This window comes from Lepus europaeus, chromosome 21, assembly GCF_033115175.1.
Source record: "Lepus europaeus isolate LE1 chromosome 21, mLepTim1.pri, whole genome shotgun sequence".
Classification (NCBI taxonomy): domain Eukaryota; kingdom Metazoa; phylum Chordata; class Mammalia; order Lagomorpha; family Leporidae; genus Lepus; species Lepus europaeus.
The window spans coordinates 21,862,432-21,887,400 of NC_084847.1; the positions used below are offsets into that span (position 1 = coordinate 21,862,432).

The window sequence follows — 24,969 nt, forward strand, 5'->3', positions numbered from 1 at the left end:
TTTCAGCCCCTTGGGAGTCTTTTCACCTGGTGGTCCGTGGTTAGCATCTCTCCTCCTGAATCTGAATCCCCTCATAGCCTGGGCACGCACACTTTTGTCTTCCACAGTTGCTACTTTTCACTTGTATTTGACTTGAGGCCTCATCTTTGGCATCTGCCCTGCAGGCATTGCCACTCACAGTTGGTCTACACAGCAGGGACTCCATTTTGGAGCACCCGAGACTCCATCTTGAGACGGCACCCCCACCCTGAGACTGGTCTGAAACTATGATCTAAAACTTAGATGATAACGGACCACTGCATCCCACTCTGCAGAGCACAGAAACTCCCTAGCATGGCTGCTTAACACAGATAGGCTCACCTGGATTAATGTCATGATTGAATTTTGCCTATGGTTGAGACTGTAATTGGGGGACCAGTGCTGTGGTGTAGCGGGTAAAGCTGCTGTCTGCAGTGCTGGCATCCCATATGGGCACCAGTTCGAGTCCCAGTTGCTGCACTTCTCTGCTTTGGCCTGGGAAAGCAATGGAAGATGGCCCAAGTCCTTGGGCCCCTGCACCCGTCTGGGAGACCTGGAAGAAGCTCCTGGCTCCTGGCTCCTGATCGGTGCAGCTCCGGCTGTTTCGGCCAACTGGGGACTGAACCAGCAGATGGAAGACCTCTCTCTCTCTCTCCGTGCCTCTCCTTCTCTCTCTGTAACTGACTTTCAAATAAATAAATGTTAAAAAAAAAAAAAAAGACTGTAATTGGTACTAGTTTCGCATAGGCCTTAGGTCAGCTTGACCCAGCAACTACGTATTCCCCCTCCCCTCCTTGTGGTTTTCCCCTTTATAAACCCTGTTTTGAGCTTCGGGGTTGAGAGTTCTTTAGCACACGAGTCCACTCTCCACTGCTGGCAACAAAGAACCATCACATTTTATCAATGTGTGGTGCTCCCCTGTTTGCACTCGCTCAGGTACAACACCAGTGGCTTTTGAAGACCTTTGTTTAGAGTCTGGAGGGGAGAGAGCTCTCTTGGATGGATAGATGATGGCTGGATGGTTGGTTGACTGAATGGAAGGATGGATGGGTGGGTGGACAGATGGATAGGTAGGTGGGTGGACAGATGGGTAGGTAGGTGGGTAGACAGATGGGCAGGTGGGTGGATGGGTAGGTGGATGGGTGGGTGGACAGACGGTTAGGTGGGTGGATAGATGGGCAGGTAGTGGGTGGGTAGACGGGTGGAGGGCATGAGAGAGCAGGCCATTCTTGGGCAGGATGGCTGCTGGAATGTGGGGTGGTCCTCACAGACCCCATCTCTCCTCAGGAGCTGTGTCTCATCTCTTCTCTAGGAGACACTGAGCACCCTACTCTGAGCCGGCACTTGGCATCTCCCAGCTCCCCCGCCTCCCTCAAGCGAGATGTTCTACCCCCATTCTGCAGATGGGAAAACCAAGGCTCTGAGAGATGAACGCCAAGACCAGATCTCCAAACCCACCTTTCTCCCCACACAACAGGCAGTGATCGCATGGTGTTTCCTGTTTAGAGCTCACATCCATTATTTCACAACATCTCCTCCAGAAAACCCCACTGCTCTTTACACTGGGATGAAACTGAAAGAGCAGAAAAGGACAGTGCTGACTTGGGCAGGCTCGGCTGTGCCAGCCTCACCCTCACGAGCCCGCCCTCGTCCGAGGGACTGGGGCCCCGATGCTGCCGGGGAGACTAGGGGTCTCTGGGCCACACGGCCCCAGGGCGGTCAGTGAGAGGAGCTGGAGTGGGGCGCAGGTGACTGGGGAGGCCCATGGGACCCAAGACAGCCCCTGCTCAGCACTTCTGGCTCACAGGCAGGGGGAAGCCCACAGCTGCTGGAACTTTCTATATGTCAACAGACAGAAATTGGGATGATTTTTAAAATAAGAATCCTCTAAATGTTTAAAAGGTTCGTAATCAACTAAAAAGCCCTCAATGACATGAGCTAGAGACCCTAAAGGGGCCATTTCTTTCTCCTTCCCTGCTGCCACCCCAGGCCACAAGCGGCTGTGACCTGCTGACGGGGCTGGCCATGGCCTGGGCTGGCCACTGTCCCGTGAAGGAGCAGGCCCGGGCACAGCTGGGCTGTGTGGCCCTCCCTGTCCACCAGCATCCTCACCTGCTCCAGGATGCTATGCCCCGGGCTGGCGGAGCCCAGTGCCTGCTCCATGGGTTTTCCCGACAATGGCCACTCCTGGCTGCTCCACACCTAAAAGCTAGGAATCTCCAGATATTGGCGATTCTTTAGGAAATGTAGGAGAAATTCAAATACACTTCACTTTAATTATAAAATAAATACAAACATGCCAGGAGGACCACCCTTTTAAATGAGGAAAGAGGCAAAAAAGAACAAAATGAAATGAAACAGAACTACAGGGACCCTACCCCCACCCCCATCCCCTCCGTGTGTGGCCAGGCGGGTGGGAGGCAGGGGTGCCCGCAGGAGCCGGGGGCAGCTGCCTGGGGGACCTCAGGCAGATGCTGCCACGGTGACAGTCTGGAATGTGAGCTGGCCACCACGGGGCAAGCCCTGTGAGCCCCGAACTCCCAGCCCCACCGCCCAAGGCTGCCAACAATGACGTCACCAGAAGCTCTGGCAGACCCCCTCCCGGGTACCTCAGCCTCAGCCTGAGCCCAACACGGACTCTCGGCTGCAGCCATGGCCGAGGCGAGGAGACAGCGGCGGGACCACCAGGCTGCACCGCGCTGGGACAGCAGCAAACTCATGGTGTGATGGAGCAGGTTCCCAGGGGCAGGCGGGCCGTGGGCCCCTCTTCCCAGAGCTCCAGCCCCATGGAGAGCTGCCGGAGGGGAGGGGCCAGCCGCCGGCGCCCTACAGGTGGATCCACTTGTTCCAGTTGACCTCGGGGGGGAACACGCAGCCCAGCCGGAAGGTGCACTCCAGTGTGGGCTCGTAGAAGGCCGTGGGGCGCTCGCTGAGGCTGGGGGGCACCTCCGCGTGCTCTTCTCCGTCCACCTTGGGCTCCGAGAAGAGCGAGACAGCTGGGGGCTTCCCCAGGAAGCGTTTCCGGATGCAACCCAGGAATTCCAGGCCCTGGGGGCATGGACAAGGTTACTGGGGAGCTGCTGCCTGGGGCAGGGCCCTCGGCAGGGGTTCACGGGGCAGGGAGTGGCGGGGAGGATGGGTTGCTGTGAGCTGCATTCAGGGTGCCCGTGGGTTCTGGGGCCACAGCTGCCTCCAGCCAGGTCTGCTTGGTCTACTCAAGTTCAGGAAACAGCTGTTGCACTTCAAGTCTATAGCTTGCTGCGGAACCCTGGGCAGCCCACAGCCGGGCTGGGCACAGCTGCACATGGTGGGGGCGGGGCTGGAGGCTCAAGGCTCTTTCAGCCTGGGCGGGGGGCAGCATGGAGCTGGTGCCGGAGGCCAGGCAGAGAGCTCGGAGCAGCGCGGGCTGAGCAGGGAGACTGCTGAGAGCCAGCGCAGGGCCCCTGGGCTACAGGCAGTGGTCTCTTCAGAGTGGGGTTCAGGGGTGAGCGATGGAAGGAAGGGAACTGAAGGGGAACTCACAAGGGGGATACCAGGAGCGCAAGACTCTTGGGAGGGGCCTGGCTGCCCCAGGGGGCACACCCTGCCTCCCCACCCCCACCACACCCCCGGCTGGGCCCGCCCGGTCCCTACCTGCAGCAGCTCGAGCACGGCCACGGGCTGCAGGACGCCCTGGTAGTGCTGCATCAGGCAGCTCTCGGGGATGCCCGGCTTGCTCATGATGTGGTACAGCAGGGCCTCCATCATGCCCTTGCACACGGGCGTGTTCAGCTGCCCGTCTACCACGCGCCACGGGCGGCTCACGAAGCAGATGCGCTCGCAGTCCCTGTGGGGGTGGGCGGTGGGAGTCAGGGCGGGGGGTCAGGGTGGGGCGGCGATGCTGGCTGGAGTCAGAGGCCTGGGCACGGGCTGCTCTGCGCTCTGAGCTCCCCATCCCCTGTCTGGACACAGAGGGCCGTGATGGCTGCCTAGGGGAGCCACAGCGTGTGGGGACTCACGGATGCTGCAGTGAGCCATGGCCCTGTGCCGCCCCGCACGCTGGCGGGAAAGGGATGAGGGTCCCAGGTCTGCCGGCTCCCCCAGTGCCCTGGCCTACGGCTGGTGGCCCTCGGCCAAGCTCCCCCAAGGCCTCTCAGGAAGCTCTGCTTCTGGCGCGCATGGGCTTCCAGGCGTGATTTACTCTGCTACTCAGCCGTGGGCTGCCTGGCCACACGGGGCCCTGGGGGCAGACCCCAGGCAAGCTGGACCTCTGGCTCTGACCTTTGTGGCTGGGCCCTGCCAAGGTCCGGGCCATACACACGCCCACTGGAGGTGCCCTCGTCAGCGCCTGAGGCAGCGAGGGTACCAGAAGGGGCTCTTGGGGTCTGATGGGGATGGTCCCTCCTGATACACGGGTTCCCATGCCAGCGGCACCTGTTAGCTCTGGACACAGCACTTCCTGCGGCCTACAGGAGGCGCTCTGGGTTAATCTGGTCTGGTGGTGAGGCCTTGCGCAAGGGCAGTACCTCTCTGGGCCTTTGCTCACCTGTAAAATGGTGAGAACACCTTGGAGGCTGTGAAGAGAGCCCAGGGACACGCTCGTCAAAGCGCCTGGCGTGCGCTACTTGGGGACTGAAAGAGCAGCTTCTCGCCCTAGATGAGCCAGGGATGGCAAGCGGCGGGCAGCACCGGCCTCACACACTGCACCTGCCCACGGCCCCGCGTGGAGAAGCGCTGTGCTGGGCCCCCTGCCTGGGAACCCCGAGAACAAACCTCCCCTGCAGCTCACGCCCTGCCAAGGGCCCCCATCAGGAGTCCTGTGCTCACCTTTCCCGGGCTGCCTGCAAACAGCTGCTGGCCATGGAGCTCCCTGTACACCCAGACATGGAGGAAACGAAAGTCAGACACGGAGGAGACGCAAGTCAGAGCCGCAGAACGCGGGAGGGCGCGGCTCTGCCTCCCAGACCTCCAACAAGCCCGGGTAATGCTGCGGGGCCGCAGGGCCAGGCCATGGAGGCCAAGGCCAGCACGTGCAGCAGCCACTGCAGCAGGCAGCAGCTTGCTGTGGGGCCTCTGCCCTCTAGTGGACAGACAGGAGCAGGCATGTCTTAGTCACCTCTCGGGGTTAAGGCTGGGAAAACCGCAGGAAAACCCCTTAGGCGGCAGGGGGCCAGTGCCCAACCTGGGAGGAGGGGATGGGGCCCAAGGGGTCTGGGGCCAGAGGACAGGTGGGGTGGGAGCAGAGCTGGGATCTCAGAACCTTCTAGAAGCAGCTGCTGCTCTTGGCCTGAGGAATGGGGTACTCCCAACACCTCCTGGGTCCCCCTGTACCTTTGTCTTCAGGAGCTGTAGCCTGCATTTCCATCTTCTCTTCTGGCCCAGGCCTGAGGTCAGGGGTCAAGCGCACGTCCTGGAGGGCAGGCCTCTTGGCGGGGGGCTTCTCAGAGCTCTCGGTGCCGGCCTCGCTCTGCATGGTCCAGCTGGCACGCCTCTTGGTGCTCTGGGTGCCCTGGGCAGGGGTTACCTGCCTCTCGGGGGCACCATCCTTGCTGGAGGCCCCCTCCTGGGGTCTGCCTTGGGCATCTTCTCTTGGGACGTCGGTATCCCCCTCTCGGCCCTTCGGCTGCACCAAGTGCAGGAGCCAAGGCTTGGCAGAGGCCATGGTCACCAGGCGAACGGTGTTTCCACCGACTTCTAGCACCTGGTTCTGCTCCAAGAGGTCCTGGAAAAGCAGGGGACACACAGGGTCTGTCTGGTAACCAGAGACAGCCGGGCTTCACACGACGCATGAGGAAGAGCGGCCCCCTGGCCGACGTGTCAGGCGTCCTGAGCAGGCGACAAGGCCAGCTCCACCGGGACGCCCCCTGGCTGTGGCAGCGCCCTTCCCAGTCCAGGATTGGCATGGCTGTTCAAGAAACAGGTCACACACGCGAACCTCACAGCCACAGCTGCACTCTCAAAGCTGACGTGACCCACGAGTGCACACCCGCCTGGCAGGGTCCTCACGTGGGCCCCGACGCCCAGGTTCTAGCAAGTTCTTCTGCAGAAGGCACTATTATTCCCGAGCACGGCCACCTGTAGCTCCTGGCGGCACCTGTCTGCCCCAGCACCTTTCTTTTCATTCTTCTATGGAACCCCACGATGCAGGCTGCAGGAATTTGCCCCATCCCATAGCCTGGAAGTAGGACTCTCAGCTGGGCCGTGCGGGTCGGGGGCAGGTGTGCTGCGGGTGCTCACCATCCAGGGCCCCGGCTGATGCCTGAGCCATCACCCCGCCATCGTGGGGCTCTGACACCCAGGCGCCACCTGGTGGCCGTGAGAAAAACCTTCACTTCTCTCCGAGCATCTGCCCACCGCCCCGGCCATAGAAGAGCCTTCTAGGGAATGAAGTACCATGGGACGGGGCTGCCTGCGCTCCCGGGAACACCCTGACAATGACCAACACTGGCCTCCACGCTGAGCCTGGGGAAGGAAGTGACAGACTTCCCGGCACAGCCTGTGTGTCCTCCAGGTCTCTCGAGGCCCGGGCGTGGAGCGGCACGCGCCAAGCCCTCCTTCCACGGAAGGCTGCGAGGCGGACAGGAATCTGAGCCCCACAGCTGCGGCTGACATCTCACAGAGGCCACAGCAGTCCCGAAGCACCCATCTGCTATCTCATTCTTTTGTGAGTTCCAGGCCAGTGGTGAGTACAGTGGGTCAGGTGTGGGTTGCCAGGGAGTCGCAGGGACAGCGAGAGATGAGGACGCAGCTGGGACCGGGCAGGCAGGGCTCCTAACTGTCCATCTGTGCTGCTCTGCAGAGGGTGCCACGCCAGGCCATGCCCCCCACCGGGCCCCTCTGCAGCCTGCATATGCGAGCTGGGAGCTGCGACTTCCGCCTCACCTCCGGCACGGCTCACCTGCACGTAGTCCGGGAACGTCCTGGTGCGCTCCCCCGCCGGCTTCTCCAAGGCGCAGAACCGTCTGCCTAGCTCCTGCCTGTCAACCCCAAAGCAGCCAGCGGCTGCCACGGCTCCCCAGATCTCCAAGGCGGCAGCCACGTCTGCAGGTGTATACCCAGACAGCTCCACCTGGCGGGTGAGCTCTTCCAGGCTGCCGCTGCTTTCCTGGGGGTCTATCAGCCTGGTGAACGAGGCGGGCAGGCAGGAGCCCCCCATGGAAAGCTCTTCCAGAGAAGAGGCTGCAAAACCAGGAGGAAGCTCAGGATTAGCCTGGCGGCAGCCCCTCTCCCCACCCAACACCCAGGAGCTCACTTTGCAGCACCAACTCCCTGCTGTCCCCCAGCTACAGGGTCGCCTGCTGCGGGGACACTGGGTCCTGGCAGTCAGGACCCCATCTGCACTAGGTTCCCCAGCCCAGCATGGTCCCCCACTGGAGACTGACAGCAAAGGGCCCAGAGGCCATGGCCTGGGGTCTGAGGACTCTGGAGGGGAGAGCTGGCTGCCCTGGGCCCACCCTTCTGATGCTCACAGGCTCCTGAGACCCAGTGAGATAGTTCAGGCCCCTCCATCAAGTCCCCACGTGTTTACCCTGATTTCTTATTGTTGTTTTAGTTTTTCCATAAACTTTTTAAAAAAATATTTATTTATTTGAAAAGTGGAGCGACAGAGAGAGAGGAAGAGAAAAGATCTTTCATCTGTTGGTTCCTTTCCCAAATGGCCACTCTGGCAGGGGCTAGTCCTAGAACTCCATCCGGGTCTCCCATGTGGGCGGCAGGGGTCCAAGCACTTGGGCCATCTTCCGCTGCCTTCCCCAGTGCATTTGCAGAGAGCTGGATTGGAACTGGAGCAGTGGGGACCTGCTCTTCCATGGGCTGCCACTGTCACAGGCAGCTGCTTAGCCTAGCATTCCCAACATTGGCCCCAACGCTAGTTTCTGTCGTTTCTGGTAACAGACGTCCCTGTCAGGACCACATCTGTATGCTGTTACTAGACTTCTGGCAGGCACAACACAGAATTCAAAGTGTGGTTATGAGGCCGGTGCTGTGGCACAGTGGCCTAAGCCTCTGCTTGTGACACCGGCATCCCGTATGGGTGCTGGTTCGAGTCCCAACTGCCCTAACTTCTGATCCAGCTTCCTGTTAATGCGCCTGGGAAAGCAGTAGAAGATGGTCCAAGCGTTTGGACCCCTGCCTTCAGCCTGGCCAGCCCTGAGGCTGAGGGAGGAAAGGGTGGGATGGAGGAGGAGGAGCAGGGAAGCCAGTGGGCCCTGATACTCCTGTTATGGGCGGTGGAAGGAGGCAGAGAAGGCCTGAACCGAAGTGTCAGTAAGTTGTTAAAGCTTCAAAGCTGGGGTAGGGCTTGTGGCGCAGCAGGTTAAGCCACTGCTTGGGACACCTACATCATCTTCTGGAGTGCCTGGGGCCAAGTCCTGCCTCCACTTCCTATGCAGCTTCCTGCTAACGCACCCTGTGATGTAGCAGGTGATGGCTCAAGTACGTGGGTCCCTGGCCCCCACATGGGAGACCCAGATGGAGCTCCTGGCTCCTGGTTTCAGCCTAGCCCAGTCTGGGCTGTTAGAGGCATTTGGGAAGTGAACCAGTAGATGGAAGAGCTCTTTCTCTCTGTTGGTTTGCTTTTCAAATAAATAAACTTCAAAAACGGAATCATGTAATCAATTTTCAAAGTTTCCAAGGTCATCAAAAGAACGTGTCTGTGTTGGAGGGCACCGGGCGGGAGAGCAGGACGTGAGCTGACCGCGGTCTCTCCCGGCCAGGGCCACGACGCACTCAGCAAGTGCACAGAAGCCTGGGGCCGGAGCTCTGAAGGTCTCCAGCAGAAACGAAAACGGGGACGGCAGGAGGCGGGGAGGCCGGGGCTGCTTTCCCGTAAAACCCGCTAAGTGCACATGTGCGTGACCCTGACGCAAACGACAGGGCGAGGCGGCAGCGCGCACGCTCCCACGGAGGAGGTGTGAGACAGGCGGGGAAGGCGGCTCAGGACGTACGCCTTGTGAGGCCTCTGCCAAGGACGGGCTCTGTCTCTCTGTGTGCCCCTGGCCTGCGGGTGCCCCCTGCAGGGGCTGACAGCCCCGCCCAGCAGCAGGGCGTGCACTCACTGGGGGGCTGCAGGTGGATGGGTGCTGGCGAGCGGCGCAGCCGGAACTTCATGTGGCAGGAATTGACCACGATGCTGTCGTTGGGGCTGAGGCCGCGCATGCTGAGGCCGGGCGCGTAGTAGCCCCGCATCAGCAGGTAGTTGGTGTGGGAGGCCTGGCGGGCTTTCACCTCGAAGCTGCGGCGTTTGCCCCCTGCGCCTTCGTCCAAGTCTTCCTCCTCATCCTCGTCGTCGTCCAGGCCCCCGTCCTTGTCAGAGCTCCCTTCCTTCCCCAGGCTGGGGGGAGAGAGAGTGACACCAGGCCCCGTGGCCTCCCTCCGGGATCTGGGACCTGGCTGCGAGCATGTCCCCGAAGGCCAGCTCGGACTGCTGCTCTGACCCGGCTCCCTCCCCACCTCCCGGGCTCCACCCGCTGTGCCCAGAACAGCCTGGGGGGGCTCTGTCCAGTACAACCCCTGCCTCCCTTCAAGTCTCAGGGGACCCAGGGCCAATCCCACCTCCTCGCCCGACCCTCCCTGCTGTGTTTCCTGCGCAGATTTTTCCTAGAGCGGCGGGGAGGCGGATCCAGGAGGCTCCCTGGACGCTGTGCTGTACCCCAGTTACTGATGGGTGACACCCTCTCCCCTCGGGCACCCAAAGCCACTGCTAGGCCCTGCTTGCCCAACGCCAGACACAAGACCCCCCAACCCAGCCCACTAGGAAGCTGAGCAAACATGACCATGGCGGCGAGGAAATGACCACGCAGAGCCCGGCGCAGGCGCTCAGCCCCCAGCAGGCCGGGCCCGCCGCTCACCTCTTCATGACCTCGTTCTCCACCATCAAGCTGTCCACCACCACGATCTGCTCGGGGATCCTGACGTCCACAGAGATGAGGCCCAGAGAGAAGAGTGTGAGGATGGCCACGCAGTGTCCACCAGGGCCGTCCAAGGAGAAGGCCACCATGTCGCCCGCGGACTCGCTGCCGCTATCCTGGTCCCGGAAGGAGAAGCTGTTGGGCCGGTCCACCCTGCCGGCAGCCCGGAGGCGGTCCAAGAACTGGAACGACTCGGAGCAGATGGTGCTTGGGAACCGCCAAGTGAAAATCCTGCAAGAACAGACGGACGCTGAGGGCCAGCCGGGTCACGGGGGGCCACCGGACCCTCCAACCTCTCCCCTGCGCCCTCTCCCGCTCAAATTGAGGGGCTGCTTTGTTTAAATTTTGAATTTATTTTCGTTCTTTGAGAGAGAGAGAGAGAGAGAGAGGGAATCTTCCATCTGCTGGTTCCTTCCCTACAGGTCCACAAAAGCCAGAGTGGACCAGGAGCCAGGATTCCAATCTGGTCTTCCACATCAATGGCAGGGATCTAAGTACTTGAATCAACACCCGAGGCCTTCCGAAGAGGCACCCTGGCAGGAAGCTGGGGCAGAGGCAGAGGCGGGGCGTGAACGAGGCTCTGTGACACGGGACACGGGTGCCACCCAAGTGCTGCCTGAGCAGCTGTGCCTGAACCTGTGCCTGCTGCAACCTCCCAGGGCTTGTCTGTCTGCCCCACTCACCGCGCACCCTCGAGGCAGGGCCCCATCTTGTCACCTTGGCCAGTGCAGCCTGACCTGATACCCTGTGCCGTGCGGGCACTTGCCACAGACAGCTGCCGAGCTGGGGCAGAGGGCTGCCTGTGACTTCTGTCACTCTCGGCTTTACCTAGAACCGGGCCTGGACTCACAGAGACACAGGACAGTGTGTGCAACTGCACCAGGTCTGCAGGGTCACCGCGAGGGGCGGGCCTCGGGTCTGTCCGAGAGCGTGCCCCTCGACATTCTGTGGCCACATCCACCTCCCAGGATGACAAGGGGCCCACCTGGTGCCGTCACTGTGCCTAAATGCAGCCCCTCGCTGCTGCCAGAGAGGACAGTGGAGAAGGGGCAGGCATCCAGGAAACACCCCCTGCATGTGGCTGGGAGGCTGGGGGTGCAGGATGCCTAGCGTGCAACGCTGACTGGGGCGAGCGTTCAGGAGCGGGCTCCGGGGAGACACTTCTCTGAGCACAGCTCATGTCCCGGCCCTGTGCAGGCTGCTGGGGCTGCACCTCGGAGACCGCAGAGGTAACAGGCCACCTGGGTCTCGGAGCTGTAGGGGACGTGATCAAGATAATGCCCAGTGGGGGGCGGAGGGGGGCAGCTCATTTTTTTTTTAAGTATTTATTATTTATTTGAAAGGCAGAATAATAGAGAGAGAGAGAGAGAGAGAGAGAGAGAGAGGGCTCTTTCATCTGTTGGTTCACTCTCCAAATGCTTACAGCAGCTGGGCCTGGGCTAGGCCAAAGCCAGGAGCCCGAACTCCATCCAGGTCTCCCATGTGGGTGGCAGGCACCCGAGTACTTGGGCCATCCTCCGCTGCCCCCCAGGTGCAGGGAGCCGGCATTTGAACCAGCACTCTGATTTAGGATGTGGGTGAGCCAAGCAGTGGCCTAATCCCTGTGCTACAACACCGGCCCCAAGGGGACACCGGCTACACCGGCCCCAAGGGGACACTGCCAGCTGAGCCGGTTATTCCATCTGGAACTGAGTTTACCCATCAGACGGGAGGAAAGAGAACAGACCACCGCACAACAGTCAGGCCCCTCCGAGTACCGTGCGCAGTCGCCTTGCTCCTCCCCCGGGGAGGGGACTCCTGCCCAGAGCCTGCCTTTCGCACCCGTGCTGCAGGAGGTCAGCACTGCTCCTGGTTGGGAGCCCGGGCTTGGAGCACCAGGGGGCAGGTGCTTACCTGTAGTAGGTCTGAGACAGCTGGTAGGACATGGGCACGAAGGGCAAGGCCCGGTTTTTCTTGGGGCCCTGTGTGTGGCTGACCCGGCGCCGGTTGACCAGGCTCCTCTTCTGGCACTCCAGGAAGGCCTTCACGAGGATTTGGTCCTTGTACTCCTGGTACAGGCGGAAGGTCTGCAACACAGCGGGCAGGGTGGATGCACGGATGTGCCAGCCGCCATTCACCGAGGGAATAATCCGTCAGTGGCAGGGAGGCCCAGCCGGGCTGTGCGTGGCTGTCCCTGCCCTCAGGGTCAGCCCGAGCAGCAGTGTCTGAACCCCCAGCATGCACTGGCCTCAGGGATGGGCCCCGTGACACAGTCTCCCATGAGTGCCAGCCACGAAACATCGCTGTCACTATCAGGGCTTGCGGGGTTCTGATGGCACTGGCCCAGGCCCTCTGAGTGTCAGGGGACACAGAGGGGCGCAGCCTTTAACTGACACACTGAGTGGGACCCCAGGCAGGGGACAACCAGCGAGAGAAGAGTGACCTCAGCATCGAGGGACAGAGAGGGGGTGGTCGAGGCCAGCGAGGGCCAGCGAGGGTGCTCGGGGCCTGTGCTAGGTGGAGTTCTCCAGCTGGCACCTGTGCGGCAGTCCTGGGTGTGTGGTCAGGCCTGATGGGGCAGAGGACGGGGTGGCTGTTGTATCATCAGTCTTTCCCCACAGCGGCAGGAGTGGACACTGGGTCCAGCACTTGTCGCCAGGCCCCTGTGACTTCTGCTCTTCCCTGTCACTCGAAGGTGACGACAGGACAGGCATACTCAAATGGCCACTGCTGCGCAACAGGAGAGCTCAGACTGTGCTGGGTGGGGTGGGAGCCTGGCTCACCCACTCAGATCTCCAAGAGGCGGGGCTGTCACAGGGCAGCGAGCCCCTGGCTGCCTGGCCGCTCAGGGCTGGCCTTCCGCACACTTCCTCTGTTTCCTGGGGCGTTGGGCTGCAGGGAGAGTTGACTGGGGTTCTGCTGGGCCTGTGGCATCATGGCTGCTGCTTTTCCAGGCCTCACTGCCAGATGGCAGGATTCCACTGCTACGGGGGGAAGAGAGGCCCTGTAGGCTACACACGTGCCCACAGGGACAGTGACCGGTGCAGTGGCAGTGCTCGCAGGGAGACCAGATGGCACTTGGAGGCACAACTGGAGGCAAGGCAGCAGGACGAGACTGGGGACAGGGCCCTGGCTGGACCACCGGGGCCGGGCTTTTGTCACTGGTTGGAACGTCAGTGTCTTCTCTCTAGGGCTGGGCCTTCTCGTTTGAGGGGTGGTGGGAAGAATCCCTGGGGTCCTGTCCAGCTCTGACCCAGTGACGAGCAGGACAGTGGGAAGGTCTAGTTCACAGTAACCTGGCCAAGTGCAATGCTGGTGGTAAATTCCCAAATATCACTTTTTGGGGTTTCTTTGCTTTAAGCAAGTATGGGTTCAAAAAAAGAAATCCAGGGAGCAGCTGTGGTCAGTGGGCCACCTGTCTGGGGCTGTGTCCTACTCTGTCATCTTGCTCTTTGCACAGGCCTGCGAGATGCTACAGCGCCCCCTGCTGGGCCCACACCAGCAATTCCTTGTGTGAGGGGAAGCCCCAAAGCTAACAGGGCTCTCTGAGACCCCCTGAACTTTGGGACTCCACGCATTGGAATTCATCCATGGGATTAGAAAATACCATCTTTTTGTTTTCTTAATTCTGCCCCCTTCATGCTCCAAATTGAGTTAACGTGATGTAAGGCAGAGGAGCAGATTTGGGGGTTTAGAGACGAAACACCGAGGTAGACTGGACTGCTGTGGTCACTCAACATGGGGAGACGGATGCCCTGGGCAGTCAGGCTTGGAGGGGGGGCGGCTGTTGACAGGTCAGCCTTTGAAAACACAATCGACGCCTCTGGCACGCTTCAGTCTTCGAACCTCAGTCCTGGGAGGAACTGTGGCGGTCCCTGGATCTGATGCCGACAGACAGAAACCGGGAGACACAGGTCAAAGGGTACAGTTTCAGCAGTGCAGGTGGCACTACTGCGGCATACACGTGGACCGTGCTGGGAGATGGGAGCCCGAGCGTTCTCAGTACACCACAGGTGAGACGGATGTGCTCCCTGGCTCAGTGGGAGGCATACACACACTGAATCATCCAGTGGCAAGCCTTCAATTTACACAATGCAAACAAATAAATAAGACAACAACAACAAAATAAGGTGAAGGGAGCAAGGGCTGGCGTCCCCTGAGACCGCAAAGCCGAGAAGCACAGGTGCGAACGCCTCTCCTGGCCCTGACGTACCTTCAATGCCGGAAGCCGGTACCCACCTGGAAGGACTGGCAGGACTTCATCTGGCTGTCCGATAGGGCCAGCGTGCTCTGGATCAAGTTCTGCAGCACCAGGAAGTGGATGTCGTCCAAGCTGCAGGGGGAGAGGGCACGGCAGCGTGAGCATGGCTCGCCGTGGGGGAGGCGCAGACGCGACGCCCGGCTGAGAAGAGCTGCCGATCTGCCCCGACTAGTCGTGACACAGCACGAATGCCCGGGCGGTTCTGGGCTTACTGGCTGCACCAGTTTGCAGGAAGAAGTCGCCGCCTAGCGGGTGAGCAGTGGCAGCAGCAGCCAGCGTGGGTTCACGGGGCAGCTGAGCAGCCAGTGAGTACTCGCCTTTTCTTTCCCTTGGATTCTAAACAAGCTGTCCTCTAAGGGGATTGGTTTTTCATTGAAACAGAGCTGAAAATCAAGCTGAATGCTGATTCTCTGAGATGGGTAGGCGGGCAAAGCTGAACTTTCTCTAGAGCATTCTGCCTGGAAAATCCAGGGGCCGAGAGCTCCGATCCTCTCCCAGTGTCCCAAGAGCAGGCCAGCAACAGGTGCCAGTGTCACTCTGTGCCAGTTAGGGCCAGTGTCTCTCTGTGATGGGGCCAGATGCCAGCGTCTGTGGGCTGTGGAGACTCTGCCACCACAAGCACAAGTAACAGGCAGTGTGGGCATGGCCATGTTCCAATAAAACTTTATTTACAAACAGGCAGCCAGCTAGATCTGGCCCTGGGGTAACACCCGTGGTAGGCTGTACGCAACCAACCCGGGTGGCGGAAGACAAGGTTCCCTGCTAAGCAGCACTTGCCTGTGAAGTTGGTCTTCTTTCCTGACCTGATCTCTTTCATCTCCGATGGCCAAAACTCGGTATCTGCAAGAGAACAGAAGGAGAGCATGCATCATGGAAATAAGACCCAGGATGGTTCCCTGCGGCAAAAATAATTAACTCACCAAAAGCTAGGACTATGCAGGTCATTTTCAACAAGGATGCATCGCGACCTGCTTATGAGAGCACTGAGGGCTGCAGGGTGTTTGGCCTGGTGGTTAAGGTACCCACTGCCCACACTGGAATCCTGGGTGTGACTCCTGACTCCAGCTTCCAGATAACACAGACCCTGGGAGGCAGCTGTGATGGCTCAAGTGACCGAGTTCCTGCCACGCACGTGGGGAGCTGCACTGAGCGCCTGCTTCCTGGCTTCAGCTCCCGTGCAGCCTCTCAGAGGGGGTTGCAGGCATTTGCAGGGAACCAGCAGATGGGAGTTCACACATGCACTCTCTCTCATGCTCACATAAATAATTAAAAATTTTTTGGCCAGCGTCGCAGCTCACTAGGCTAATCCTCTGCCTTGCGGCGTCGGCACACCGGGTTCTAGTCCCGGTCGGGGCGCTGGATCCTGTCCCGGTTGCCCCTCTTCCAGGCCAGCTCTCTGCTGTGGCCCGGGAGTGCAGTGGAGGATGGCCCAAGTGCTTGGGCCCTGCACCCGCATGGGAGACCAGGAGAAGCACCTGGCTCCTGTCATCGGATCAGCGCGGTGTGCCGGCCGCAGTGCGCCGGCCGCGGTGGCCATTGGAGGGTGAACCAACGGCAAAGGAAGACCTTTCTCTCTCTGTCTCTGTCTCTCTGTCTACTCTGCCTGTCAAAAAAAAAAAATTTTTTTTTTTTCAATGAGAAATGTTCACTTACAAAGTAACATGGAAAAATGTAAACCGGTGTGGAGCCATTGCTAACGGTTAAGGAAGCAGATACAAAACCGTGGGCTCACTGTGATTAAAAAACAAGCACACGACAGAAGAATGGGAGAAAATATCGAAGTCCTCTAAAAATGTCCATCCCACAGAAAGAGAGTACAAAGGAGGTGAGCAGAGACAGGGAGGAAGCGGAGGGATGAGGAAGGGGAGTTGGTCACCGAGCCTGCCAGGTCTCTGGCTGGAGGAACACAGGCCGTAACGGTGTCTATCTCTGGACTGTTCTAAGCATAGGTTGTTAATGTTCTCGCTACAAAAAAAAAAATAACATGTGGGGGCCGGCTCGAGTCCTGGCTGCTCCCCTTCCCATCCAGCTCTCTGCTATGGCCTAGGATAGCAGTACAAGATAGCTCAAGTCCTTGGGCCCCTGCACCCACGTGCGAGACCTGGAAGAAGCTCCTGGCTCCTGGCTTCGGATCGGCGCAGCTCCAGCTATTGTGGTCAATTAGGGACTGAACCAGCAGATAGAAGACCTCTCTCTGCCTCTCCTCTCTCTGTGTAACTGACTTTCAAATAAATAAATCAATCTTTATTTAAAAAAAAAAAACCAACATGCGGTGAGGTGATGGAGATGTTAATTGGCGTGATTCAATCTTCCCACAACGCATGCGTCCGTCAAAATAGCCCACTGTGCCTCATAAATAAATGTAACCATTTGCCAACAGAAGACAAGCAGAAGCCACCTAAAGGCAGTGGCAGGACGAAGTGTTGGGAGGATAACAGACAATTTCTCCTTCTCTTTTCTGAGCTGCATTTAACATCATTGTATTGTGTTCACACCAAGCAAGTACCTCCAGGAATAACGCACACAATGGGCTGTCTCAAAGACCCTGGCCATTTGTAAGGCGCGTCTTTGGCTTCTAGAAAACTAATGGAGAAATTCATCTCTGCAAAAGCAACTGCCTCCATCTACCGCCAGGAAAAAGGAGCTTCCTGTAACAACATGTGAACTCTTTTCAGTCAAATGAAGAAAACTATGGAAGCATTTTCCATTCCGTTTGGCCAAGATCAAAACCAGCGTTGAGCTGTTACAGCTACAAACGTCCCTGCCGTCTACACGGCTCCCAAGCTCTCCTTTAAAAATCTCTAACTGTCCTTTTTTATGAGCACACGCTGCCCCATAATTCAGCTGAAAATACTCGGGGCTGTAAATCACAAACGGGCAAGCAGGCTGTTGAGCTACCTTGAAGACGGGACATCAGCCGCGCCACTTGGGATTCTGGGAGTCAGTGTGCCGCAGAAACAAAAATAAAACCCTGAAAACAGCTACAGGGCGTCAACCCTGAAAATGACCACAGCTGGCTCCTCGGGCGCCACACAGATGGGTCACTGGATGAGTGAAGGAATGAGATCCCCGGCTGGAACGCAGAGCGCCAAGGTAAGGACTTGATGGATGGACGGCATCTCTTGGTAGGGAGATTGAGATCGGCGGTGGCGAGAGGGTCGTCCTCGATGCGAAGAAAGTGGGCCTAGTTCTCAGAACGGAAGCCCTTCCCATCTCCCAGGGCTCTGTGCTCTACAACCCAAGGCTGCTCCGCCACATGCTGGGTGGCTGAGCTGCTAGGAACCGCGCCTTTGGAGTCAGACCCTGCCTCGGCTCCAGGGCCAGCCCTGCTGCGCACACGCTCTGTGGCCCTGGGCCCGGCACTTCCACCACGCAGTTTCCGCACCCGGGAAGTGAGTGAGCCTGGTAGAGGGCACGACCAGACGTGGGAGCCTGAACTGAGTGGGCAGCAGGGATGCGGTGGGAGAGGGGGTGTGAGGCCCGGGTGGGGGGCGGTGAGCAATGACAGCTCCCTCCCCGGTCTCTGGTCCCCAAGCCAGATTGGGGGATCCAGAGACAGGAGGGTGAAGGGCATAGCCAGACGCAGCCCTGCTGACCAAGGGGACACTTCCTGGGTAGTCCCGGCTGGCCGGGCTGGGCTTCTTGCCCTGTGAGGATCACAAGGAACCTCCCAGAAGGCCCTTACCTGGCAAACAGCTCCTGCAGCGTGTCTGGGATCTCAAGGCCAGGGCTCTTCAGGTTGGAACTGAACTTCTCTTTCAGCTTCTCCACAAATTCCTTAAACTCACTGGCACAAACCTTTTGGACAGAGGGGAAGGAGATGTTAACCCTTCCGTTCCCAGAAGGGATGTTCATCTATGAAGCACGGGAGAACATCCTGTGACAGACAGCCGTGGCTGCTAAGCACAGGCAATGCTGACTGTGCTGCCTCCCTTGCCTGTCCTGTCTCGCCGGGTCCCCAGAGGTCACCCGTCACCTGAGAAGGCAGCACACTCAGCACCACACTCAGGAATCTCCCACTGCTGGCCCTGCCATCAGCTCTCTCCGCAACCCCAGATAGGAAGACTGAAACCTGCTCCATGCTGGCCCCAGAGTGCCTATGGGATCCCCCACCACTTTGCTCCCCCCAGGTCTGGCTCCCCCTCCTGGCTCTCCTTCCTCTTCCAGACCCCTACTTGCTGGGTGGACCCCAACCCATCCCTTCCCCCACATCCACACTGCAACTGTCTCATTCCAGACCCGGCTCCCAGAAGCAAACTCATCATGTCACCCTGTGTCCATCTACCTATGACAGGGTAGACGCCCACCTTGCCCTCGGGTGCTGAGACCATGCAGGCCACAGCCCCTGAAGCATCCGTCTGTGGCCCTAACACTGCGTCCCGGGGGGCCCTGTGCCCTCTCTTCCCACTGCCTCTGCCTCCATGGGCTGAGGCTGCTGTGTCTCGGACCAGCACGGACACCTTTGTAAAGCCCTCTGAGGCAGACACAGTCTCTCTCAGCTCATTTCTTTCACCCCATTCTTCCTTCCCGGCTCCGATTCGGTCTGGGAAGGATGTGGCCCCGGGATGAAGCAGGCCGTCCACGCCAACTGAGGCAGCCTCAGTGCTCTCTGCTAGGTAGCTGCTGCCCAGCCACGTGGCCCCAGCTGCCAGGGGCTTGTGGGAAAGGCTGCCTCTCAGGGCTTGGCCAGCCCCTCTTTCCACTACCTGTTGGGAAGCCCTGGGACTCTGTTGTGAGGACCGGAGCTCCAGGGGTCAATGAGCAACCAATGGGTGAGAGCCAGACAGATGGAAAGCTAACCACAAGGGACAGAGAGCAAAGTGAGAGCGTGCAATTGGGAACCTGATGACACCTTTGCTTGGCTGCACCAGCCAGGACGCCTCCTTCCAGAGGCTTGGCACAGGAGAAAAACAAAGCCCTAAGCCGCTGTTGGCTTTGTGGAGTGGACAGAGAGGGGCTCTGGAGAGGAGAGGGTTGGACTTTTCTGTTATTTGCACCCCAAGTGTTCTGCTATCCACTGCCTGACCTAGGCGGGCCTGTGCCTGCCTCTCTCTGGGGGCTGACAGCACAGTGCTGGGATGGCTGTCTACTTCTCTGCAAGTGCCACTTGCTTGTGGGGTCGTCAGAGCAAGGGCCTTGCCTGGACCAGGCTAGATCCATGTAACAGGGCCCAGGCGAGCAAAGAGCAGGAAAGTCAGGTCTACACAAAAACAGCTCCTGCCTTGCTAGCCACTGCCCCGGCCCCACCTGGACAGAAAACCTGCAAAGGAACCCAAACCCTCTCAGCCAGCTTTTCCAGGAAACAGGCCAGCTGTGTGTAATTTCTGAAGCGCTGCCCTATTTTCCTAACCAAACAGCTCCAAGTGCAGCAGCATTGCAGAGTGGCATGTCAAATCCTAATCATCTTTACAAACGGATGCTTGGAGCCAGATCAAATGAGATCCGAGGCCAGAGAACTGACACGCGATTTCTCCAGGGAATAGGAAAACACAGCCATGCTTACAAGGGTGGTGGGGGCTCTGGGCCCTGGGGACAGCCCCTAGAAACAAGACCCGTCTGCAGTGCAGGCCTACTCCTGCACCCGCCCACAGCCCACCTTTGGGTCTTCATAGTCACGCTTTCGATTCATGAAATCTCCGACGAGGGCTTTGTCCTGGTACACCTCAGCGAGGCACACCCTGCGGGAGGCAAAGACAAAGACCAAGTCAGGGAAGCCTCAGAAGGTCTCTGGGCTAACCTTTCTGGCTTCAGCTAATGGTGGAGTAGGATTCACCCATGAGCCTGCTGGAGGGGGACAGCTTCGGAAAATGAGGGATTTGGGCTCATGCGTGTGAAAGCACCTGCTCACACCTCACACCAGCTCACACCTCACATCCTGCATGGGTAACCTAAGAACAGCCACTCCCCGCTGCCCACGGCCCCCGGCCAGGGCTGCATGAGGCACCCGTACGTATTTGCAAGCGTACTGTAAATTTAACAATCTCCAGGCACTGGCGATTCCTATGACAAACAGCTCTCCTCTGCCCATGCCACAGATCTCTGTATCTATGTGATGGACACGGACAGTGCTTTGTCCCAGAGGAAAAGCAGGGCAAGACGGGCAGCAGTCTAAAGAGCTTGCTGGTGGAGCTGGTCATTCCCCAGCAGTGCCTGGAGGCACAGGGTGCCCTCGGGCCTTACACGGCCCAGGCCTGGGGTGGGCAGGCAGGCAGGGCGTGGGGTCAGCAGCACCACTGCCGCTCTGCTTCACATCAGGGGAAACGGCCCCCATGTGTCGGGCCCCAGGCGCCTGACCTCAGGAAATGTGGGGTGAGGAGGGAGCCCCACCCAGGGCTGCTGACCCTGGAGAGCTGCCGAGCTCCCTGCACAGCTGCCGAGGGGGAAGAGTACGGGCAGGAGTCAGGGTCGGGAGGCGCATTCCAGCCCTCCTTTTGCTATCAACTCACTGTCACCCTGGCCCACTGGCATTCTCTCCGCAGGCCTGCTTCCGTCTCTGCAAAGAGCTTGGATCAGGAGATCAGAGCCCTTCGGAGAGCCAGTGCACAGGGGAATGGGCTCATACAGCAGCGACGGGCCTCCAGGGCATTTCTGGAGACCTCTCTGGTTGTCACAGCAGGGAGAGCGGTGCTCCTGACATCCAGTGTGTGAAAGCCGAGGGTGCTTCTCAACATCCCACAGTGCACAGGACGGCCCCACAACAGGGAGAGGGCCTGCCCGCATGTGCACAGCGCTGAGGGTCAGTTGGCCGGGCCGACTCCTCTCTATGATGTGGGTTCTGTAGGGCCCAATCCAGGGTGGCTCAGAGCCAGCTCACAGACTCGGGGCACAGCCCTCACTGACTTGGGGCATGACGGGCAGCTGGGGCAGGGGTCTCTGCCTGCCCCGGCCCTGTGTCCCCTGCTGGCCCTACTCATACTGGCTTCAACACCGGGGCTGGCAGTGTTCTACAGTTTGGCCCAGGGAGAGGGAGACCAGGCGAGCCTCACTGGCAAGAGACAATCGACCCTGAGATTCCCGGGCAGAGGACACCCCACCCCACCCCTACCTCCACCCCCACCCCCACCCCCACCTCCAGGCTATGGCTGGAAGCCCTCAGGGACACCCAGCTCTTGGAGCACGGGAGGACATGGTGGAGTGCACTTTGTCCAACGAGCCGGGTCTTGTCTCGATTTTTTCCTGGAGCGAGCTGTGATGGGCTGTTAATACAGAGCTCTCAGGAGCTACTCTGAGAGCTAAAAATAGCCATGAAAGTCGGCCTCTCCCTCTGCCACACACCAGTCATGTGATGCTCAGAGTCCAGTTTCCATTTCTCCATCTGGAAGAATGGATGACAGTGCCTCTTTGCTAGGTTCTCTGAAGTCCAAGGAATACCATGTGCATGCACGCAGCATTAGGCCGGCCCTTGGGAGACCAGTGCAGCCCCACCGCTCAGCTCCAGCAGCTCTGTGCCCCACCTGAAGGGGACCTCTGAGTCGGAGCCAGCACGATGAAAGAAGACAGAAAGCACCAGAAGCCCTGAGACAGCTGTGTGCGGGAGTGGCTTACTTGTAGTTCAGATAGGTCTGTGGATTTTTGACAATGTAGCGAGCTCTTCTTCCAACCGAGTGAGATGTTTTATCCAAGGACTCTTCGAAGGTAGCATGCAAAATGTCACGCACGACTTGCCAGGGGACAAACAGGCCGCTCACCTGGATTGGAAGCAAAGTCGAGACAGCAATCAGTGGCCCCAGAGCCCGTGTCCGGGGAGTTAACACAAAGCAAGGGGCGAAACCGTGTGCTGTGGACGCCTTGCCTTGATGGCTATCTAAAGCTGTCATCTCACAAGGTGACCCAACCACAGGAACTGGGCACTGGGCAGAAAAGAGCAGGCCAGGCCTTCGCTGTCCAGTGGGAAGACAGTGTTTCTGGCAAGGACCCTAACAGAGGCCCGCCGAGGACACTGGGCAGAACCGACGGGAAGGGAGATGCATCATGGGAGATTCTAGGTGTGTAACACGTGTGAAGTCAGAGGGCTGGGAAGGCCTCGTCACACAGTGCATCTGCGCAGGGCCACTCTGGAGCTCGTGTTACAGGTTATCCAATAGCAATGCACAGGAAGGCAGAGCTAAGGGGAGGAAGCCGCTTGATGACAGATTTCTTATAACTCTAAGAAACAGGGCACAGGGTCCCCCAGCACGGAGTCTGCTGGCCCTTCCTGGCTCCCCCAGCTGTGTCAAAGGTAGGGACAGCCCTCCCATCAGAGCTGTGATGCAGAAGCCATGGTAGATGCAGAAACTGGGGACAGCAATGCGGGGAGGCAGCAACCTGTTGCCTTCCAGGTCCTTCCGGGGAGGCGAGGTTGGATAGGAACTTAGGAGAGGACTGAGGGGTGAGGGGCTATAATGAGACAAATGTTCCAGAAAGCGACCCGGTGAGCCTGCAGGCCAAGCGCCCAGTGGGCACAGGACCCCCTCTCTGGGTTTCTCTGGCTGACACAGTTGAGAACAAGGGCACACAGCCTTGACCTAGGGTAGCACTGCCTGCCAATAGGGGCAGGGCTCACTCTGCTCTCAGCTCGCTGGGCCATTTGTCTACCCTGGCGGCTCCCCCATGCCCTGCTGCACGGCAAGACCAGGGCAGCAGTGAGGAGCCTGGAGGAACATGATGGTGACAGGGGGGCAGTGATGTCAGAGGCTATAGGGACTCGGGGTCACAGCTAAGGGGGTGAACAACAGAAACCTGGTGAGCCAGACTGCGGCCACAGCTGCTGGTGCACCTGGGTCCAGCGGCTACTACCTGTGGCGGCTGGGAGGTGGGCAGGGCAGGGCCAGCAGGTGGTACCTTGGTGTTGAGGATGTTGCTGGCTATGCGGCACAGCATGATGAGCCGGTCTTCGTGCGTGGACCAGGTGACGCGCAGCTGGGTCATCCTCTGCAGGGCGCTCTGGTCTGCTTCGTCGTGGTAGCGCAGCCGCTTGCTCTTTTCCTCTGGGGGCTCTTCTAGAAACAGCAGGGGAGAGAGCAGGGAGCTTCCAGCATCAGGTGTGCAGCTGTCACTCCTGACCCTGCTCGGGGCTGGACAAGGCGCCGGCCCCAGAGCCTCCCTGACTGTTCTGTTTTGGCGTTCACCCCTGCTCAGCATTTCTCTTTGCTGAGACTTCACAGGGACAGGCTGGCCAGTGCAATGCAGCCTCGAGGGAGTTGCCCGCCAGTCTCCAGCCTCTCCTATGTGACAGGGAACCCTCTGAAGGCGGCCTACGCAGAGGTTGACAGAGCACGCCTAGCGCCTGTTTGCACAGAAGCATCACCTCGGGCTGGTGTCACTGCATAGGAGGCCCTCCCTTGTTGTGACCTCACGGTGCTGGCTGTGGAACATGTGTGAGCACTGTGGGGACAATGAGGCCTACGCTCCAGGCTGCAGCACCCAGCACAAGGCAGCTACGAAGGAAATGACAGCAGGTACCCGCATTATGTTGCTAGCAGTGCTTGGCTGACACATGTGTTAACTCGCAAGTGGAATGCTACTTTGCACCAACTCTGTGTGATGGATACAACCATGGGCAGTATAGGGAAGCAACCCAAATCACAGTCCGAGGCACGGAGCCCAGTCAATGGCAGACATAGGACGGGAGCCTGGAACCCTTAGCCATGGCTTCCCAGGCTCCCCTGCACTAACAGCCCGTTCACAGGCCACACACCATATGCTGCCACCAATTCCAAAAGACCACTTGTTTGCCAAGCGTCTTCCCAATGAAGGCTGAAGAGCAGTGGGCAAGGAGACCTGGATACAGAGGGATGCCTCGGCCGAACTTGGCCTTGAGGGGCACTCGGGTCTCTGTGAGTCACGCTGGCCTTACACACACCTGCAAGAGGCTAAGCTGAGGGGCCACTTCAGTTGATGGGACACAATCTGTTATAAACACCAGCCAAATAAACCTGGAGAGCAGGTTCCTGTGTAAACATTCTGTTCTTACGGAAATAGCCGAAACCATCAAATTGTCGTTGGAACACAGGGACAGGCCCCTTGGGTGATACACAAGTGATCTAAACAGCATCCCTTCTGCTACACACACTGCCAGAAAGGCACCCTGGGGGTGGGGGTGTGGTGCAGAGGTTAGGATGCTGCTCGGGACACTCGCATCCCATAGGACTGTCTGGCTCCTGTCCCAGCTCGTCCATGGCCAATGCAGCTCCCTGCTAACGCACAGCCTGGGAGGCAGCATTGATGACTCAAGGCCTGGACTGAGTTTCTGGCTCTTGGCTTCCGTTGGGTCCAGCCCCGGATGTGGTGGGCATTTGGGGAGTGAGTGATTAGCCGAGGGGAGACTCCTTCCTCTTGTGCTCTCAAGTTAGAAAGGAAGGGGTGGTAGTGGGACATGAGGGGTTCCATCAGGTCTGGGGACATTCTGTGGGCTTCAGTGATTCCCCACTTTCCCTCAACTTGAAAATACAACATGACTTTCAACTTTGGCCCATTTAACAAAAATACTGATATTAAAAGGCAAACCAGGGACAGCACTCGCTATGGTGGTTAAGAAGCTGCGTGGGATGCCTGCATCCCATACTGGAGTTCTGGCTCAAGTACCTGGGTCCCTGCCACCATGTGGGAGACCAGGATTGAGCTCCTGGCTCCTGGATTCGGGCTCTGGCTTGGGCCAACTTAGCTGTTGTAGGCATGAGTAGTGAACTGATGGAAGGGTAACCTCTCTGTCTTTCTCTCTGCCTTTCAAATAAGTAAAATTAAAAAAAAAAGAAATTTTCTTTAAAAAGGTATACCAAAAGAGTCACAGAATTCTGGCTACTTAGGATGAGGATTTTGCTAAGGTTTTTGTTCAGCTGCGATGAA

The 24,969-nt window shown here is 58.9% G+C and overlaps 1 protein-coding gene across 1 annotated transcript; it reads right to left on the reverse strand.

Moving 5' to 3' along the window:
• Positions 1-2,285: 2,285 nt before the first annotated feature.
• On the reverse strand, positions 2,286-24,267 carry GTF3C1 (general transcription factor IIIC subunit 1). The gene is made up of 14 exons (XM_062180283.1): positions 22,966-24,267; positions 21,691-21,833; positions 19,742-19,823; positions 17,831-17,943; positions 14,923-14,985; positions 14,124-14,217; positions 11,799-11,971; positions 9,846-10,136; positions 9,054-9,328; positions 6,896-7,176; positions 5,329-5,719; positions 4,825-4,867; positions 3,652-3,844; positions 2,286-3,066 (listed from the first exon to the last, which is right to left on the reverse strand). Exons 1-14 carry the CDS (start codon positions 23,263-23,265, stop codon positions 2,845-2,847), a joined length of 2,664 nt encoding a protein of 887 aa, XP_062036267.1. The 5' UTR covers positions 23,266-24,267; the 3' UTR covers positions 2,286-2,844.
• Between the last annotated feature and the right edge of the window lie 702 nt (positions 24,268-24,969).